Genomic DNA, 20,681 nt, shown 5'->3' with positions numbered 1-20,681 from the left:
CAAAAACAATTACGAGACCTCTTGGCCATAGATTTTATGACACAGGCAAGAGCAAATGCCATGTGCAATTGAAGTGCTCCAGTCATAGAACTAAGCTTAGTAATAGTAAAAATAACAAAGAATAAATGAAAAATTTCTATGACCTTATCTTTGCCTGTTGGTGTTAACTACACAGGCACAGATGACTAGCATGCTTCTAAAATGGTTTTTTAAACCTATGCAATATATGTGTGTATAGGACATAAACACATATATGTATACAAATAAATGCATTCCTATATGTGTACTGGGGCTTGTGTATGCACAGAGTATTTCTGACATAACATACAAGCAACAATGTTTATCAGTGTTCCCGCTGTTTATCTCTGGGGGGCGGGACAGAGGACACCACACCAGCAGAGAGGAACAGCTTGACTTTGCATGTGATACTCTTCTGTGGTATTAGAACTTCTTATAAAAAGCACGTTCTACTTTTATAATTTAAAAATAAGCAGTTAAAATAAAATTGACATGTAAAAAAATAAAACTGCTGCGCCCACATTTTCTAAGACATGGATATTGTGAGGAGTCTAGTCAATAAATTCCAGAAATCCTTTAGGCAAAGAAACTGTGACTAGGTCTAAATGAAAACTACCTACTTGTTGAGTATCTCTCAATGCAAACGGATCTGCCTACGCACTAAGGCCAGCTAGGACGGAAGGATGGGGAACAACGGGTAACGTGAGGCTTTCCAGCAGCTGTCACTAGTTTCACGGCTGTGTACTTGCCAGCTAAATTCTCTGTTTCAGAAATTGCATTCATTTTAGGTCATAACCTCTATAGAGGTAACCAAAACTCTCCAAGTGAAATTCCCGGCTGTGGTGTTTATTTCATTCTTGGCTTCTGTTCTTTATCAAGTCCTTGAATGTGATAAAGCAGAGCTCAACTGGGTTCTTTTTCATTAAATGTGTAATACTGGAATATAAGGCTTCACAAATGACTACCTTTAAGGTTATATAATGTTCGCTTTTAATAACTCTCCATTTCTCATGCCTCTATAAGTCTAATCTAAAAATGGAATCCCAGAGCAGACAGTACCACGACAGGAAAGGCTCTTCTGAGCCAAACACAGAGGAATGGCAGCTAAGCTAGCTACTCTTGGCAGTACCATCTCAGTTGGTTTTGTAGAAAATTGTATTTCTATAGGTATATAGTTTTATGTCTTTTGAAGTAATGTGGCTTTTCAGACCAGGGCCAGACTATTGCTTCTGTACTTCCAGATGGCCCATTAGAGGGGCTACTACCTACCCTAAGCTGCGTTGGAAACTCCTGAGCACATGTTCTTTGCTCTTTCTAAAGCCCAGGACTGTCACATGCAGTGGCCAATTTTTTAAAAAAGCTACAGGAGGTAGATTTAATGTTGAAGCCATTAAATAGGTCACTGTTCTGATCATTTTTCATGTTTTTTTTTTTTTTTTTTTTTGTAAAACCTAAGTTCTCTAGGTGTTTGCTTTTTCAGAGATATTTGCCTTGGTCCTATGTCATTCCCCATCAATAATGTAGGACATTGTCTTTCTTTTTCTGCTTTGGAACAATTTCCAAATGCACCAGGACCCCTACAGTAGTCACTACCTCATCTATTTCCATATCAAGGATTTACGTGTGACTTCAGTTGGAGCTATTTGAATTGGCCCATAGCCACCTGTACCCTCAATTTTCTCTGGGCCGCTTTGAGGCATCACAGAGAAACATGAGATGGTAGTTGCTGAAAGCAGAGTCCTTCATCCCAGCAGTGGCAGCTGGTAACTGGCTGCATAGCCAAATGCTTGGCTCAATCTAGGGAATGGAAGGCACCATTCAAAGCCAGATTCCAGTCTGCCATAAGGATTATATTTCTGTCATCACAACATCTCCTTGACAGTCCCACCAACTGGAACACTCCCAGCAGAAGCCCAGTGATCAAATTCTCCCGGAGCTTTTTTTTTCTCCTAGCTTCTGGAAATAATCTACTCCAGTCCCTTTTGCCCTCACCAGAAAACCCAAAACATAGCTCCATTTCTAAGACTGATGTATGGAAATAGATTACTCACAACCAACCCATTCTCCCACAGCTGGAAATAATGCCAACAATTTGATTTTGAAACAACTAAGGACAGACTTAGTCCCCATCCACTGAGAGGCTTTTCCAACCTAATACCTTATATATCATCTTTGTACTTTCAAAATGATGATACGTGACCAAAAGTGGTTCAGATAAGCAAGGCATCACCACTGGAGCTTTAAATTAAATGTAGAGAGACAGTCATTTATGTTTACATGCAGAAACACTAGGGAAACACTTTATGTCTAAGAACTAAATGGAAGAAAGCTCAGAAGACATCAGTTTAGTTTAAAGCAAAAAGGTCACCCACTTTCACTTTTGCCTTATACCCAAGTCAAGTAGATATTTTCAGTGAAAGAAGACTTTTTCTCCTGATACTTTAGTTATCATAGAGTCCTTAATAGAGGTGCCTGTAAGTACCAATGATCCGTGGCAGGATTAGAAGCTGTAATTCTACTGCCAGCAAGATGTTCCTGGCTAGACTCCCACAGTAGTCTGCACTAAGAACATTCTGGTAGGGGAAACAGAAAAAAGAATATATTTGACCAACCTGTACATGAAAAATGGGGCTATAGTGCTATCAGGTATTACCTTGGAACCTGACAAGTAGTAGGTGAGGCAGCCATCAGAAAGATCCAGGCATCTCGGAAATCTGGCAGTGGAACTCATAAAACGAGGCTTTGTCCTTGGGACAAGGCTTACTTGGGGTAATGAAAACCAAAACCTTAGAAGGAAAACCTAAAATGGGCCCCCTCTCACCACTGTACCTGAATCTTTTAGCCTCTGTGCAACATTCCAGCGACTGTTTTCTTGCTTAAGTGAGTTACTTTGACATATGTTGCTACTTTTGCTTTTGCTGTTTTATTTCCAGTCGATTAGCCTGCTTTCTATTATGTCAAAAAAGCCTAAAAGTAAACGCTGTCGTAGTGCGCCATTTCCTGTAACCACAGTTCCCACACATGGTTTTCTGCTCTGCAATTTCAGCAGCACTTAAAATTGAGTGGTTCTGCAAACCAGCTGTGGGCCTTTGTTGAATCCATTGCTCATCTCCATTGCAGCAAAAGGCAAAGATGGCTACATGTAGGCAGTACGGAGCTGGACCAACAGCCCAAGCTGAACCGGTCCTCCGTGGCTATCGGCAACAGCCCTGCCACCGGGGCTGACCCCTGGGTCCCCTCTCTGAGGTACTTCTGAGCCCAGACAACTCCCATGCCACCTTGCCACACCTCAGAGATATTGCACACAAGCTGACATTATCTTTGTGGCACTCCCCAGCTCCTGTATAACGAAAAGGGATTAAGGAGGGAGAGGAGACATGCAAAAGGTCACTAAGTCGTCTCGGTATATTTAGTCTTGGAAGTGGAAGCGGTCTGACAGTTATATTTTTGCGGGACAGCCAGAGGGTTTGAAAAGACCTTCAGAGTCTTCTGGTCTCCAAAGACTGAATGTAAAGAGAACAGATCATATCATATTTTTTAAATTGATGGGTCATTACAGTGGAATTGTGTGGTACAGGGGAAAGGTGAACGCATAGGGGGCGGAGGGAGCAGTGCCATTTATACAAACATCCTTGAATCTTTAAAATAAATTATACAGGTGAACACAGAAGTTCATGCTACTTGCTGGAAGCAATAAGGATCGAATTTTGTGGAATCTGTATTCCACAAATCTCCAGGTATCCTGCCTCGTCCTCAGTGGGCTATCATGTTCTGGTGTACATCTTGGTAGCCCTTAAAACTGGTGGCATGGTCTCGGATAGATTCTTGCAGGAGAGAGACAGATTTATGGATTCCATCAGCTTCTTCCAGGGGGGCTGCCCAATCACCAGGAGGGCACAGGTGATATGCTTATTCAGATTCTCTCAGCCTGTCTACCAGGGTCAAACAGCAGTTTCCAGGTCCTCATGGCCAATGATCTTATAGTTCTGGCGGCTTTCTAGGTAGGCTGCCAAATCCGGGTCCCCGGCCTGCTGTGCTCTCTCTTGAGGTGTCTTACCCTGTACGTAACAGTGAAAAGGAAAGAGACACAAACACTTGGGATAAGATTTTTTTTTTAAAAAATCATAGAAACAGAGCTACTCAAAGATGACTTGCTAAAAAGGATCTTTCCATGTTTGTTTGCTGTTTTAGAATTGATGAGACACTTTCAGATCTATTATTTGATAGATGCATCTCATCAAACATGTGAGATCCGCAAGTTCAAGAGAGACGATCAGTTTTCAGAGGTGGGGTTCCATCAAAGGAACCGGCGGCTCACAGAGTAACTAGGTACACAGCAGCGAACTGCGTGGCACAGTGAGTTTGGGAACCCAGATCCTTTCCAGAAGGGGGACAGAAATCACTGAACAGAAAAGCAGGGAAACGGGCATTCTGATTTCTAGTTTGGAACTCTTCCTGTTATACTAAACCCTGGGAAGTAACAAGCAGAAACAAAGAGGAAGGGATGGTCAGGAACAATCTAAAGGGGTTTCTTTGTTGGTTTCAAAGTCTTCAGTTAGGTTCTCCCCATTTAGAACTGTCTTCTCTCTCCAAAAAGTAAGTTAATTTCTGACAATAAAAGTGATGAGTGTTGATTAAAGCAAGAGGGATGATATGGGGATATATGTATATGTATAGCTGATTCACTTTCTTATAAAGCAGAAACACACCATTGTAAAGCAATTATACTCCAATAAAGATGTTTTAAAAAAAAGAAAGTACCAGAAAAAAAAAAAAAATCTTGGGAAAGTAGAAAAGCGTAAGAAAATAAAAATCACCAGTAATTCCACTATACTAAGATAACTGCTGTTAACCTTCCATAGAGTAACTATTTTATGTTTTTTTCTGTAGCTCTACACATAATTATTTTTATGAAAATAAAGCCATACATTGTTTATATACTGTTAGGTAATGTGCTTTTGCACTTAGTAATATATCAAACCTTTCTACGTCATGAAATGTTCTTCTGCATCATTTTAAATGATTGTATAACTTTTTGCAGTCTATTATGTTATATGTATATTTATACACACACAATTATTTTTGAAATGAGGCCAATGAACAGCAGTCAGCAGTAAAAGGAGGAAAGGTCTCCATTCTTTTGAATGTTTACAGACATTACTTAACACTCCTTGACGCTTCTAATTTTTGTTCCATGATATCTATTTTAAAATGATATTAAGTTTTTTAAAATTAATTTTCATTGGAGTATAGTTGATTTACAATGTGTTAGTTTCTGCTGTACAACAAAGTGAATCGGTTATACGTATACATATATCCACTCTTTTTTAGATTCTATTCCCATACAGGTTACTACAGAGTACTGAGTAGAATTCCCTGTGCTATACAGTAGGCCCTGATTAGTTATCTATTTTATACATAGTAATATGTGTATGTCAATCCCAATCTCCCAATTTATCCCTCCCTTTTCTCCTTGGTAACCGTAAGTTTGTTTTTTACATCTGTGACTCTATTTCTGTTTTGTAAATAGGTTCATTTGTACCATTTTTATAGATTCCACATATAAACGATATCATATGGTATTTGTCTTTCTGTGTCTGACTTACTTCACTCAGTATGACAAACTCTAGGTCGATCCGTATTGCTGCAAATGGCATTATTTTGTTCTTTTTTATGGCTGAGTAATATTCCAGTGTATATATGTACAAAATTATATTGAGTTCTAAGGAAAGGGTAGAGGCATGATCATTGCACCAAAGTAATTGCTCTATGTATTAAAATGCACACAAGCATTACAAAAATTATCAAACACTTCTCAGCCTCCATCTCATCTATTGCAATGGATGGTATCAAACTCAATTAAGTCTGATCCTAGTAGCCTACAAGGGAATATGGAGTAGAAGATAGAAGGGAAGTAACAATGGCTCTAGACTCTTTCTTTCTAAAATTTTACTTATTTAGTTTAGTTGGGATTTAATATTTAACCATAGCTTCAAGTTCCTATAATAATTTTATTCAACTTGGTTACAGTATTTGTAGATTATCTTGTCTTCAATGTTAATGAGGTTGGGATCCCCAATTTCCAAATATTCAGAGAGATGGACTGGGGTGGGCCTCTGAGTTGATTTTTAAGGAGCCATTTCCTATTAAGAGAAATTCTCAAAATATTGCTTCTCTTCAAAAATTTCCAGAAGAAGAACCAGTCATAATTATCATATTCAGCTTTCACCTAGCAAAAAATTACGGAATGGAAAAATTATAGGATCCCTGAAAAGGATGAAGCTCTATTACTTCATAAGGTAAGATCTATAAAACAAAATGTTGGGTGAAAGTTTATACAATAGCATGTACAGTATGACTTTACCTCCTTGAAGAAAATGAGAGAAGTAGACACATGTGGGGAGAAATCATTAAAGTTTTAATGGTATATAGGTCTAGATTGTGGGATTTCTAGTAATTTTTACTTAAAAAATTTTTTTTTGCATTGCTAGAGTTTTCTATGTGAGAATGCACTACATTTATAATAAAAGTAATAACATTTTTTGCATTTTGAGAAGAGCACATACAGATGTAACACAAAATAGAAAGGAATCTCAAGGAACATTGAGCCCATTTATTTGATTCAGAAACTTAGATTAAAAAAGAGCCATCTGCTGTGGGGCCGGGTTTCCTGGCCAGTCTTTTATTCATCCCTCTATTTCATCTTGCTCCTCCCTTCTCTTTTATCACCTGAGTTGAGACCAGTCTCTGTGTGGTAAACAGGCAATGGCCCTGCTGTGTCTGAGCGGCCCCAGCAAGGAAGGCCAAGTCCACCTCGGATCATGGCCTCAGCTGGTCCTACCTCCATGGGTTGTGTTTCTCAATCAGGTTACACATCAAAGCACCTAAGTGCAAATATCATCTGGGAAGAATATCACAGTGAAGAATTATCTGCCATTTGGAATCCTACACCCAATTAGCTAACCAGATAGGTAACAGACCAGCTAGGAACAAGGACCCAGCTTAACGAATTTGATGATAGCCTAGTGCTAACAGAATTAAGGCAGCCAGGGACCTCAGTCAGAGAGCAAGGATCTGGTGGGTCGCAAGGAAAGTGGAGAATCAAGCAATGCACCTGGCTCAGAACTGGCTCAGAAAGGAAAGAAAGGTCCACATCAGAGAGAAAGTTATGTCACAATGTACACTGCAGTTGGAGGAGACCCCAGGGTGAAGACCGCATATAAGTAGGTGCTCATCACTTAAATGAATCTAATGGGGCTGAAGTCATCAGTAGGCTTCTAAGTAATTTGTCTATGTTTCTTGACTACATTCACTGACCCCAAACTTAGGTTATTTAGTACCCACTTAATGAAATCCTCATCTATATATTAAAATTCTTCTCTGTAACCTTCTACAGTTAAGTGGCTTGTCCTTTCTTGGAGCCTACCCAGGGTGCTTTAAAACTCTCAGAGCTGACCATGATCATGACCTCAGATCATCACAGAGAACTCCTCTATGGGGTTGATCTTCTGTATGAACTCTTCTCTCTGCCCATCTCTTTCCCATGGGCTGCAGTTCTCAGTCAACAGCACTAAGCTTCAGCTCCTCCTTTACTCCAGCTTTAACCCTTTCCTTGGGTGCTCTCTGTAAACCGGAACAATTCATGCTGCGGCCCGATCTCCCATCCCGGCAGTGACTGATTGGTCATCACTTTGGCACCCATATATGGGGCCTCATAAATCATGGGTTTTAAGCTATTCTGGCTTAAGTAGCTGGAGGAGCAATTCCAAAGGGGCTTCTCCGTAGCCAGGCCACATCTTTTGCACCTGGTCCCGACCCTTCCCCTAGTGCTTTGCACCTCACCCTCTCCACACTTGGCTGCTGGCAGTCAGCAGAGGAGAGTCAGCAAAGTCCAAAGGTCAACGCGTTCAGGGGTCTATAAGTCCCTTAGGCAAGCACACCCCCTCCCTTTGTGCTTATACATTTAAACTGCAGTTTCTCTAAATGAAACACTTCATTTTTTCCTCCTTTTTCCAAAGCCCCAGGCACTTCCATAAGTACAGAAAGGATGCCTTTGCTACGGGCACAAGTGAAGGCAATGGTGCCAGGGATCTTGCCCCGTGGGAGGATGCTTGCACTCACTCATCAAGTTACCTTGGAGTCCGTTTTTCTCAGAGATGCTCCCGCGTCCACCAGAAGCTGGCACACAGCCCGGTTCCGCTGGCAAGCTGCCTTGTGCAGTGCGGTCTCACCCCTAAATCAAAGATGAAATGAGAAAGGGTTGGAGGCGGGAGTGGGAGTAGGGTAGGGGCAGCAGGGAGGGAAGTGCCCCTGCTGCTGACGTTCTGTGCCCCTCGGCGCCTTCCCTATCTGTGGGTGAGACCACGGCTGCAGGCCATGGCCAGGGGAGCTGGGTGAGGGGGTTCTAAAAGCGCCTTGAGTTAGGCATCGACTAACCCTAATATCTGACTCCAGCCTCTTTTTCAAACAGTGTTGGCTGGTCAAGTAGGCTGAGTGATTTTGTTTTAAGCGACTACTGTCTGTTTTAAGTAATACCCAATGGCCCTATGAAATAGACTGATGTGTGTAGATGTGTCTGAACAGTGTGGAGCCACTCTCTCTGTGTAGACATGTGGGCAGAGCAGGAGCAACCTAGATGGTGCACACACAGGAGCAGCGATGGAGAACCACAGCACAGTGCTTGGTAGACCATCTGGCCCTGGGAGGAGAATCTCCTGGGAACTCAACTTCAAAGACCCAGGAGATACCCAGTCTGCCCCACCTGCTGATTCCTGGTGAGTGGCAGGAGGGGGACAGCCACAGAAGATACCTGGGAGGGATGGTAAGACTCTGGGAGGGTTCCGCAACCAGAGCTGGCCCACTGGGCAGCAGGTCAGCCATCAGTATGGGGAACAGCCAAGGCAAAGTGGCTATTTCCCCCACCCCCACAGGCAGTACAGGGAGGAGGACATTCCCATTCTGGGTCTGAAATTGAAAAGGCACTTAATGCCAAAGTGTTTATGGAAAATCGAATGCAGTCCTTAGAGAGGCAAACTGGGGTGAGCGATAACCTTGCCAATGGGATTTGCGGTACGTGGACAAACTCTACGTAGCAATGGACAGTTTCTCCCTTGTCCGTAACTCATGGTTAAATCCTTCCTACTTGTCCTCCTCCATCTCTCCTTAGCCCCTCCCCACACTCCACCCCGCCCATTCTTTATCCCTTTTCAAATTTCACTGAAGTTCTTTAGAGGCTCAACATGGCTTCCAGGGTTAAATGCTTAGCCTTTCTTTGTTTCTATTTGGGGAATAGTAGCTATTTTGCCGCCTGGGAATGAGAAAGTTGAAAACAAACATTATCAGTCTGGCAACCATCCACAGAGCTGGTGACTTTCTCAACCAGGGTTTCTCTTCTGAAGCACAAAACATGGAAATGGTTGGAGGTACTATGTTCTTGGTTCTCCAGTGGTTTTATAACTTGTCCCATTCTAGACTCAGCACAGAGAAATTGTTTCACTATACAAAAAGGATGCCTTAGGGCATTAGGGCTTAATTTTCTTATAAACCTCAGTTGAGGAAGAGTAAATGTGATGGGTAATTAAGAGGTAAGTGCATTAATTTAGACTTCTCTGTAGTTCAAGGTGCATCAAAGCAGAAGTACCTCACTTGAAGGAAGTTCTAAATGATGACCAGCAACAGCTACATGTGCAATCATCATGACAGGTGCCATCTATTTTTATTGTGTAATCTTTGATTTAGAAGATTAGCACTGCACAGTTATAAATACAACTGAAAGTAGACACTTTTTCTCGCTGACATTACAATTATCAATTGTATGCCCTAGAGGCTGCATTCTTTTCCTAGATATGTTCTCAAGAAGATAATCTAGATCACATAATGTAAGGCAACACTCACGTTTCACTGTCTGCCATATCCAATAACTCAGAAGGTCCTAAAGAAGAGGAAAGCAAGATGTCCATCAAAAATAAGTTCAAAAACTAACCATTAACAAAAAATTATAGTCACAGAATTAAAATGCCTTGGGAAGCTGAATGAGTATTTGGTGACAGGGTTAATAAGACCACCTCCCCTCCAAAAGAGAAAGGATCCCTCTACCTCCCCCTCATCAATCTCTCAATCATCACCAGGCAGTATGTACAGAATGGAAGATTAAAAAAGAATGATATGGCCTCTGCCTTCAAGAAGCTTTCCAACAAATTGAAGGATAGAATAAATGAAAAATAATTAAGTGGCTACCTAGGGGGGAAAGGGAGAATCATTCTCCAGCAGCAGGTTGTTTGGGATGTAATCTTATGTAGTATAGCATGAAAGCTATGAGAGACCGTATTATTAAGTGTCCCTTTCTCTGACATAACACAGCAAATTACACTAAGTCAAGATATTATCCAGTCCAATCTCTTTATTTTAGAAATGGGGTAAAATTCTATTTTTCATGAGATTTCCCTTCCAAAATCTGGAAAAAATGTTGTTATATATAAACATCAAATGATTATAGATGCTTCATCAGGAATTAAAATGTTCTGTGCTTGCACATTCACAATTTCTCATTTGTTCACTAATTTATTCATTCAACCTGCAAACACTGCTTGGAATGCTCACCTTTCCCCCCAACCCTTCACACAATTCCTTACCTGCAGGTATCAGCTGACACACATTTTCTCCACAAAGCCCTCTATCTATCTCCCCACTCCTAATACTGCATTAAATGTCATGCCTTTGTGTTACCTCACTTTGTGTACTAACCCTATTTCCTAAAATGGTGGGGGGGGGTAATAATAATTAATCATCCAAATTGAGACTATCCCTGACAAGTAGGTATATATGATCACCTTACCGATCATGACACTTGTCTCTCTCCACAACTAGACTCTGGAAAAACCCCTTGAAGTTGTGGCCAATGTCTTGTCCACCTTCCTTGGTGACTGGCATGGAGCCTGGTGCCAAGCAGAGGCTTAAATGTTTGGTTGAATTAATGAATAAATGTGTTTGGAAGGGTCAAACATAACTCTAGGTATTGAGCACTGTAAACTTTAGAAGTATGATCCTGGTGATTTCCTCCCCATATGGGCAGATATCATTATCATTGAGCATTTATTTATGTAACTACTTACTACATAATTAGAAGAAAGTCCTAACCTCATCTTCCCTAACTATGAAAGTCAGTGGTCAGACACTGATGAAAGAAACTGAAGATGACAGAAACATATGGAAAGATACACCGTGTTCTTGGATTGGAAGGATCAATATTGTTAAAATGACTATACTACCCAAGGCAATCTACAGATTCAATGCAATCCCTATCAAATTACCAATGGCATTTTTCACAGAACTAGAACAAAAATTTTGCAGTTTGTATGGAAATAAAAAAGACCCCAAATAGCTAAAGCAATTTTGAGAAAGAAGAACAGAGCTGGAGGAATCAGGCTCCCTGACTTCAGACTATACTACCAAGCTACAGTAATCAAAACAGTTTGGTACTGGCACAAAAACAGACATATAGATCAATGGCATAGGATAGAAAGCCCAGAAATAAACCCACGCACCTATGGTCAACTAATCTACGACAAAGGAGGCAAGAATATACAATGGAGAAAAGACAGTCTCTTCAATAAGAGGTGCTGGGAAAACTGGACAGCTACATGTAAAAGCTTGAAATTAGAACATTCTCTAATAACCATATACAAAAATAAACTCAAAATGGATCAAAGACCTAAATGTAAGAACAGATACTATAAAACTCCTAAAGGGAAACATAGGCAGAACACTCTTTGACATAAATTAAAGCAATGTCTTTTTGGATCTGTCTCCTAGAGTAATGGAAATAAAAACAAAAACAAATGGGACCTAATTAAACTTAAAAGCTTTTGCACAGCAAAGGAAATCATAAACAAAATGAAAAGACAACCTCCAGAATGGGAGAAAATATTTGCAAACAATGTGACCGACAGGGGATTAATTTCCAAAATATACAAATAACTCATACAGCTCAATATCAAAAAACAACCCAATCAAAAAATGGGCAGAAGATATAAATAAACATTTCTCCAAAGACAACATACAAATGGCCAAGAAGCACATGAAAAATGCTCAACATTGCTGATTATTAGAAAAATGCAAATCAAAACTACAGTGAGGTATCACCACACACCGGTCAGAATGGCCATCATTAAAAAGTCTACAAATAACAAATGCTGAAGAGGGTGTGGAGTAAAGGGAACCCTCTTGCACTGTTAGTGGGAATGTAAATTGGTACAGCCACTGTGGAGAACAGTATGGAGGTTCCTTAAAAAACTAAAAATAGAGCTACCATGTGATCCTGCAACCCCACTCCTGGGCATGTATCCAGAGAAAACCGTAATTTGAAAAAATACATGCACCCCAATATTGTACTATTTACAATAACCAAGACATGGAAGCAACCTAAATGTCCATCGACAGATGAATGGATAAGGAAGATATGGTACATATATACAATGGAATACTACTCAGCCATACAAAAGGATGAAATAATGCCATTTGCAGCAACATGGATGGACCTAGCGATTAAGTGAAAGACAGAGAAAGACAAATATCATGATATCACTTATATGTGTAATCTAAAAAAAAGATACAAATGAACTTATTTATAAAACAGAAACAGACTCACAGATATAGAAAACAAGCTTATGGTTACCAAAGGGGAATGGGGGTGGAAGGGATAAATTAGGAATTTGGGAGTAACCTATACATGCTACTGTATATAAAATAGGTAAACAACAAGGACCTACTGTATAGCACAGGGAACTACACTCAGTATTTTGTAATAACCTATATGGAAAAAGAATCTGAAAAAGAATATATATATATATATATATATATATATATATATATATATATATATATATATATATAACTGAATCACTTTGCTGTACACCTGAAACTAGCACAAAGTTGTAAATCAACTAAACTTTAATAAAAAATAAAGAGAAAAAAGAAAAAGAAAATGTTCTGTGTACTGAACATCAAAAAAAAAAAGAATGAAATACATCAAAAAAAAAAGAATGAAATAATGTCATTTGCAGCAACATGAGTGGATGTAGAGATTATTATACTAAGTGAAGTAAGTCAGACAGAGAAAGACAAACATCATATGATATCACTTATACATGGAATCTAAAAAAAAAAAAAAAGATGCAAATGAACTTATTTACAAAACAGAAATAGACCCACAGACATAGAAAACAAACTTATGGTTACCAAAGGGGAAAGGGGGCAGGGAGGGATAAATTAGGAGTTTGGTGTTAACATATATATACTACTATGTATAAAAGAGATAACCAACAAGGACCTACTGTATAGCACAAGGAACTCTACTCAATATTTTGTAATATTGAAAAAGAACATATATATATAGATACATATCTGAATCACTGTGCTGTATACCTAAAACTAACACAATATTGTAAATCAACTATACTTCAATTAAAATAAAAAAGTCATTGGTCAAGGAGAAAGGGGACTTTCACAATCCTCCTGGTCATCCAGGAGCTAAATCACTAACTTCACCTCCTCTCTTTCCCATCTACCAGTCATCAAGGCTGGGTGAATCTTCTCTTGCAATGTCTGTCCTATTTGTTGCTCCTACTTGTACTATTTGACAAATAAGCTTCCTAAAAGGTCTCTGTCAGGAACATATTAGCATGCAGGACTTTTACTAAGAAAACATAAAAAAGATCTTGCAACATACAGATTTCCAGGTTTTAAATTCATCATATGTCCTGTGTCTCCCCAGGTATTTCAACACTGAAGTTCACAGTCTTTCACTTGGAACTACCCTTCCTCAATTTGTTCTCAAGGCTCCATTTTTTTTGCATAAGCTAAACTGGTAATGCACAATCACCCAAATATTTCTCAGGCTCTCCCAGCTCTGAGAGCTTGCTCTCTCCACTCTTGCTACCCAGAGAGGGATTTTCTACCCACACACCTAAGTCTTACACATTCTTTAAAGACCAGTCTGTGACAAGGTCCTCTGAAAAGGCCACCTTTAACACATGGAATCAACCTGTCTTCTCTTTGACAGAAGGAATCAATCAACAGAAGAACTCCCATAACACTTATTGGAGTCTACCCTTGTACTGTGTATTTGCTTTTCAAATGTATGCCTTATCTCCTTAAATAAATTATTCTACATCTTTTAAATGTAAGAATACTTGGATTATTTTTCATATCCTTCTAGCATGTTCCCTATTTTACAGGTTCAACAAGGATTCAATTCATTCATTTTTGTTCCTCAGTCCTGTGATTCTAAGGAAACATTAATGATAATCCACCCCCTCCCTGCCCTGTACCCCCTGAAGTGCCAAGCAGTCCAGCGCAGTGATTAAGAGTGAGGGTCTGGAGCTGAACCTCCTTGGTTTCAAATCCCAGCTGTATCTTCCACTCACTAGATCTTGGGCAGGTTCATTTTATTTCTCAGCCCCTTGATTGTCACACATGTAAATCAGGGTTAATAATAATATTTATCTTGCAGGTCTGTTATGAGGTTTCATAAGTTAATACAAAAAAATGTGCTTAAAACAGTAGCTGGGACACTGCATGAAATGCCTAAAGTTTAGGTATAATTAAGTGTCCTACTCTCTGACATAACACAGCAGGTTACACTAAGTCAAGATACTGGAGTATCAATGAGGGAAGGAGATATAAAAGGGTGCCTTGGCTCCCACTTACATTTGAAGTAAGTGTTGACTCCAATTCTGTGTCCTGAGAACCAGTCCTCCAGGCCTTTTCAATCGCTGATGAGGCATCCTCTACAAGGTCAGGAGCAAGAAGGCTTACAGTGCCCAATGGTCCCTTTAGAAAGCGCCTTCAGCAAAGCCATTCATTTTGAAAGGAATTCCATGAACACAAGCAGCCCGGCCTCACCAGTGTCTGTTCCCATTGTTACTGATAATTGTGTAACTGAGCAGGACCTTCCCGGGACAGATCCCTCCTCCCATGTCCTCTGCTGTAACTCCTCTCTGGAGTACCTAGACAATAGTATCTGATGCACACTTCCTGAGTTGTTCTACAGATGCTAAAACCACCACCAAACAGAAAAAGTTAACTACTTGTTGATCATGAGCCCCCAGACCTACTGGCACCTAAGGATTGATAATGTTAACCCCTGGGACACTGCCCTGTTACCTCACCATCAACCAATCAGAGAATTGTGCATAAGCTGATCCCATACCCTGTAATGCCCCTCCCTTACCTTGCCTTTAAAAATACTTTGCTGAAACCCTTTGACGAGTCCAGGGTTTTGGGGCACGAGCCACCTGTTCTCCTTGCTTGACCCTGCAATAAGCCTTTCTCTGCTCCAGACTCCAATGTTTCGGTTTGTTTGGCCTCACTGTGCGTCGGGCACACACGAACGTGTGTTTGGTAACAACTGCACAAATTTTTAGGCAACAGGGGCCTTGTCTCAGTTCCTCCTTTCCTCAGCACTGTCACTTGGTGCTCTCAGAGCTGCACCCACAGTGGGTCCATGGACTCTGGGGTCCACGCCTCCATGCAGTGAGAGGATGCTGAAGCAGTTTCATCTGCGCTAAAATGGCAAGGATTTGACACTCTGAAAGTGGGACAAGGAAGAGAAAGAAGCTTGTTCCTCAACTTTCTGACAAGAATCACTATAAATGAAGCCAACCCAGAAGGATTCCAGAGCTGGTCATCTAATCTGCGGAGTCAGGCACGCCTGGAGCTGTTTATTGTCTCCCCCTCCCCCTTTAATCCTCTGCAGCTGACAGAGATGAGAAAAAGAGCTGCTGATACTAAAACAAGATCCTTGTGCTCTTAATATCCAAAGAAACTTCAGTTAAAGGTTTCAGGAACAGCTCTGGAAAGATGGACTTAATTAACTGATAGCAAGAAGGGGCTGCAGAAGAGAAAAGGGGAGGAGGAGTGATTGCCAGGTGCAGCCTGAGACAAAGCTGTGGTTTCCCTCCCTATCTGTGTCTTCAGTGACCTATAGGGAGCTACTCTTACTAGTACAGCATGCTGTCTAATAGTGTACTGTGTGGGATGGTAGCATTGGTGTAAGATTTGGAGGTGGAGGCGTAGCCAGAGAAATAAAAACAATCAACAAAGACCATAAAAATTTTCCCTTGAAAGAAAAATACATGTGAAAAAATAGCAACTATGGTTTTTGGAAAAGTTAATTTTAGTCTCACTCATAAGGGAGAGAACAGGAGAAAGAGAAAACATAAAGATGATGGAATTCCTTCAATATATACCAATGGGGAACATTTGGGTTTGGGCTGAGTTTGTATTTCATGAATACATATATCCTGATTGTGATACCATGCATTTCCCCTAAGGAGTTTGAAGGAATGCCATTAAATTGTCAGCAGAGAATTCCCGATTGTTCCCTGAATATAAAGGGAAGTCTTGGCTCTCTGTCCTTCCCAGGATTTACTGAAATATCCACACTCCATTCCATAGCTAACCTGCACCAGAAGATGACGGTTGAATCTCTACTGAGGGGATATGGGTACAAATTTCTCCATGAAATTTTCATAAGATGATCATTGCCCTTCTGCAGCCCTGTACCAGTTGTCACTAGAACGCTGCATATGATACTCATTTCAAACTACCCTGTGCTGTGGTTGTTTATCCATGTTTCATTTCCCTTGCTGGGCTTTAGGAATATGGAAGGCAGAAACCAATCTCATATTATGGATGAGTTTTGGCAAGTCACCTAACTTTACTACCCTTCAGTTTTTACCACCTGTCAAATAGAGATAAGAGAACTTACCTTGTAGGATTGTTGTAAGAATTAAATGTATGAATACATGTAAAGCATTCAGAACAGTAAAGATGAGCAGTGATTATTACTATAACATTTTTCTTCAAAAGTGCATGGGACTGGGCTTCCCTGGTGGCGCAGTGGTTAAGAATCCGCCTGCCAATGCAGGGGACACAGGTTCGATCCCTGGTCTGGGAAGATCCCACATGCCGCGGAGCAACTAAGCCTGTGCGCCACAACTACTGAGCCTGTGCTCTAGAGCCCATGAGCCACAACTACTGAAGCCCGCATGCCTAGAGCCCGTGCTCCGCAACAAGAGAAGCCACTGCAATGAGAAGCCCACGCACTGCAACAAAGAGTAGCCACCATTCTCCACAACTAGAGAAAGCCCGCACGCAGCAACGAAGACCCAATGCAGCCAAAAATAAATAAAAATTAAAAAAAAAAATGCATGGGACAGAATTTTTGTATGAATGAATGAATGAATGAATGAAACATTTAAAAATCCACTTGGGCCCTGGCCAATATAGTTTTTCTCAGAGAGAGATCCATAAATGGAACATGGATTCAAAAAAAAGCTATGCTATATGAGAAATGGTCTGAAAAATATGGGAAAGAAAAATACATTGTGGGGAATACACATCAGTATTCCCTGGTGAAGGCCAGGGTAGCTTTTCTTGCTTCGAAAAGAAGCGAAACTTCACAAACTTCCCAACATGAAAAAGGGAGCAGCGTGGTAAGTAGTCAAAGCTTCCAAATGTCAAGTTTGCTGGCCAGTCAGTGCTCATCGCATAGGTTCTTCCACTGAACTGATGCGATTTTATCATCGATACTGCACTTGTATTATATATGATGTGTCTTTTGTCACATGCATCCTTTAATTTGCTTCCCACACCGAGGCATCCAAATCCCCTTTGCTATTCCTACCAACTCCCCGTGGCCTCTCTCTCTCTCTCTGGACCTCATTTCCCATTAGTCTCCCTGACGCTGCCAGCAGACCATTCCAAATCCTCCTCTGCCCCAGGACAAAAGCTGCACAGATGTGGGGAGAGCTGGCACTGGGAACTCTTAACAGCACCATCATCCTGTCCCAGCAGGATGGTGGTCGTTTCTCTCGGGGACCAGAGGCAGAAAAAGGGGGGGGGGGGTGAAAAAAAGAAAAGAAAGACTGAAGGCAGAAAAAGAGGGAAGACAAAATAAGCCATTGAAATCAGAAAGGAAATGCATGAGTGAGATTTCTATCAGGAAACACAGTAGGGGGCAGAGGGGTGGGAGCTGGGAGAATAAAAACAAAAGAGCAAAATGTGCCGGGGTTGGGGGGGGGGGTGGTAAAAGACTAAAACACCATAAAAGTGTCTCGGAGGGGTAACACTAGGGAGGAGGGAGTGGGCAAAAGTATGGCTGAAAGGAGTTGAAAAGCAGGAACCGCCGGGGGGGTGGGGTGGGGGTCTCTCAGCTGGAATCCCTCCCACATCCTCCTCTCTCCGCCCTGTCCCTGTGGAATTCTTAAGCTCTCTCCCTCCTCCGTTCTCTTTTCAACCCTCCCAATGCCCAAATTCCAGTTCTTCATAAAGGAAAGCAGCATGTCGTGTATTTGAGAGAAGTCGTCCCAAAGAAGATGCGGGAAGAGAAAAATTCAAGCCTCCTGTGGCTTTTCAGAAATAACCACAGGTCCCGTGCCCCCCAGACCCTCAGCCTGGATTTCAAAGAGCTCTGAGAAGAGAACTTCGTTGCTGAATGTGGTGTCTGGGAGAATGACTAATCTCTCACGACTCCCGTTCAGAGGGCAGCATCCTGATTGTGGACCCCACTGCTCAGCGTCAATAAACGGTGAAGGAGAGGGCAAAGCAGAGGGGAGAGAGGGGCTCCCTGGAGTAAGGACGCAGAAAGCAAGCAAGCCGCATCAGTCATGAGCCTTGAAAAAGGCCGACTGATTTCTTAGGACCCTTGCCATTAAAGGCATCTTTACAGGCAGGTCTTTGAACAGTTTTTAGGATTTATATAATAAGACATAAAATGTAAAAAACTAAAACTTCAAGAGGTTTGCAGCAACTGAGATTATTAGGAGGGGCATCTCTTGATCTTTGGCACAGTGGAAAAGTTGTATTCATTTATCTTTTTATTTACATGATTTCAAACTGATCAGACCCACCCACTCTGCAAACCTAATGCTAATTTACAAACAACGATGCCAGTCTGGTAGAAATCCCTGAATCCCAGCCTCACAGAGGCATCTTCACAAAGGATATTTTCCATCAGATCAGGGGAATTTCAGAGTCATCATCATTATTAAATTAGGCAAGACTATTCACTGAGCAGAGATCACATTAAGAAGATGATTACAGAGAAAGGGTCATGTTTTCTGTGTACGTGTCCCCGACTTCAAGAACATGATAATGTAAAAGAGTTTCTGTAATTGAAATGAGATGAATAGTTCTACAAAGATACTTTCCAATTCTAAATGCACAGTTTTATAAAATTATATCAGCAACTGAAGATATTAAAACAAATGACAACAGAAATGGTTGAGCCAAAGTGCTTAGCTCTTAAGGAACATGGAGAATTAGGCTGACAACGTCAAAAGATTTTACATCCATGTTCCTGAATAACTAGAGATAATGAGGTTGATGTTAAGAATGAAATTGACCATGCCTATCAGGTTGATAAATATTAATTTTAGTAAAAATCAACTGCAATTCAGTTTCTATTATTTGACTGTAGTACTAAAAGGTTAAAAATTGCCACCCATCAATATACAGTGATCCTTGGAATGTAGATCATAGTAAAATTTTATTTTCAAACAGAAGAGACGGATTTTGCTTCATGATCTCCAGTCTTTCCCCCCATGTATCTACTGGCCAATTGGAAACCCTGGTGAGGCAGACACAGTGACCATGAGAACTGTTTGCCTGTGAGTGAAGTTGAGGTGATTACAAAAATCTCAAGTGTTTTCTCATTAGTATAAATATTAAACCAACTAATTTACAAAAGCTAACCAAAAAAATTAGAAAAATAAGCTTCCCCCTACCCCAAGTTACTAACAAATTCCTTGTGTCCTTCAGTTTTGACACACGGAGCTGTATCACATTATTCACTCTTTGCAAAAGACACCTGGGATCGAAAAGAAACTAGTTTAGTATTGGAATGTCAGGCTTTGATCAGAGCACTAAGAGATTTGCCAGCTGGATTTCATGCCAGAAAAAGTGTGTGTGTACTGATCTATGGCTGAGGTTAGAAACTCCAAGTCTTATGAGTTTGAGTTACAGGGGCTTTTAAAGACCGTCTTAAGGGAGTAGAAAGAGAAGTTGGGGGGTGTGTGAAAATCCATGGTGTTAGAGCAATATCATCTCAGGCCTCATCATTCAAGTCCCTGGGGAGACCCAGCTGAGAAGAGGATTTTTGGTTTTGTTTTTAGTGTAATTATGTCCCAAATATTGCATGGGACATACTTAATCCTTTAAAAAAAAAAAAGTTATTGTTGTCTTGTATTTTTATTTGCTAAATCTTGCAGCCTTGGCTTAGGACCCTGAACCAAAGGAAAATATAAAAGCAGAGCTCCAGGGAATTCCAAGTGAGTCAGTAGTTCAGGATATTGAGAAGGGAGGGTCATCATTTTCAACAGAAGAAGACAGAGTAAGGGAGGGGGGTAGATTAAATATGGCCATTAATTATAAAGTAGAGGGGTCTATTACCCCACCCCTTGAGTTGGGGCTGGCTCTGTGACTTGTTTTAGCTGGCAGAATGCCACAGAGATGAGGCAGACTTCCCCAGCCTGGCCTCAGAATGTCTGGAAGCGTCCATCCTCACCCTCCAGGAACCCGAGGACCATCATGCTATGCAGAAGCCTGGGGTGAAGGTCCAGGTGTAGAGAAAGGCTCAGGTGTCCCAACCATCTCAGCTGAGA

The 20,681-nt window shown here is 40.9% G+C and overlaps 1 protein-coding gene across 6 annotated transcripts in view; it reads right to left on the bottom strand.

Moving 5' to 3' along the window:
- Positions 1–514: 514 nt before the first annotated feature.
- DGKI (diacylglycerol kinase iota) overlaps positions 515–20,681 on the bottom strand; it is a 468,554-nt gene continuing 448,387 nt past the window's right edge. For all 6 annotated transcript variants that reach the window (XM_059933287.1, XM_059933288.1, XM_059933293.1 and 3 more), the window contains 3 exons: positions 9,913–9,949; positions 8,152–8,251; positions 515–4,076 (listed from right to left, as the gene is read on the bottom strand). In XM_059933287.1, the coding sequence (XP_059789270.1) occupies positions 3,960–4,076; positions 8,152–8,251; positions 9,913–9,949 (254 nt within the window). In that variant the 3' untranslated portion in view covers positions 515–3,959. The remainder of the gene's footprint in view (positions 4,077–8,151; positions 8,252–9,912; positions 9,950–20,681) is intronic.

The sequence above is a fragment of the Balaenoptera ricei genome, chromosome 9, assembly GCF_028023285.1.
Source record: "Balaenoptera ricei isolate mBalRic1 chromosome 9, mBalRic1.hap2, whole genome shotgun sequence".
NCBI lineage: Eukaryota > Metazoa > Chordata > Mammalia > Artiodactyla > Balaenopteridae > Balaenoptera > Balaenoptera ricei.
This window is presented reverse-complemented; position numbering and strand designations above follow the sequence as displayed.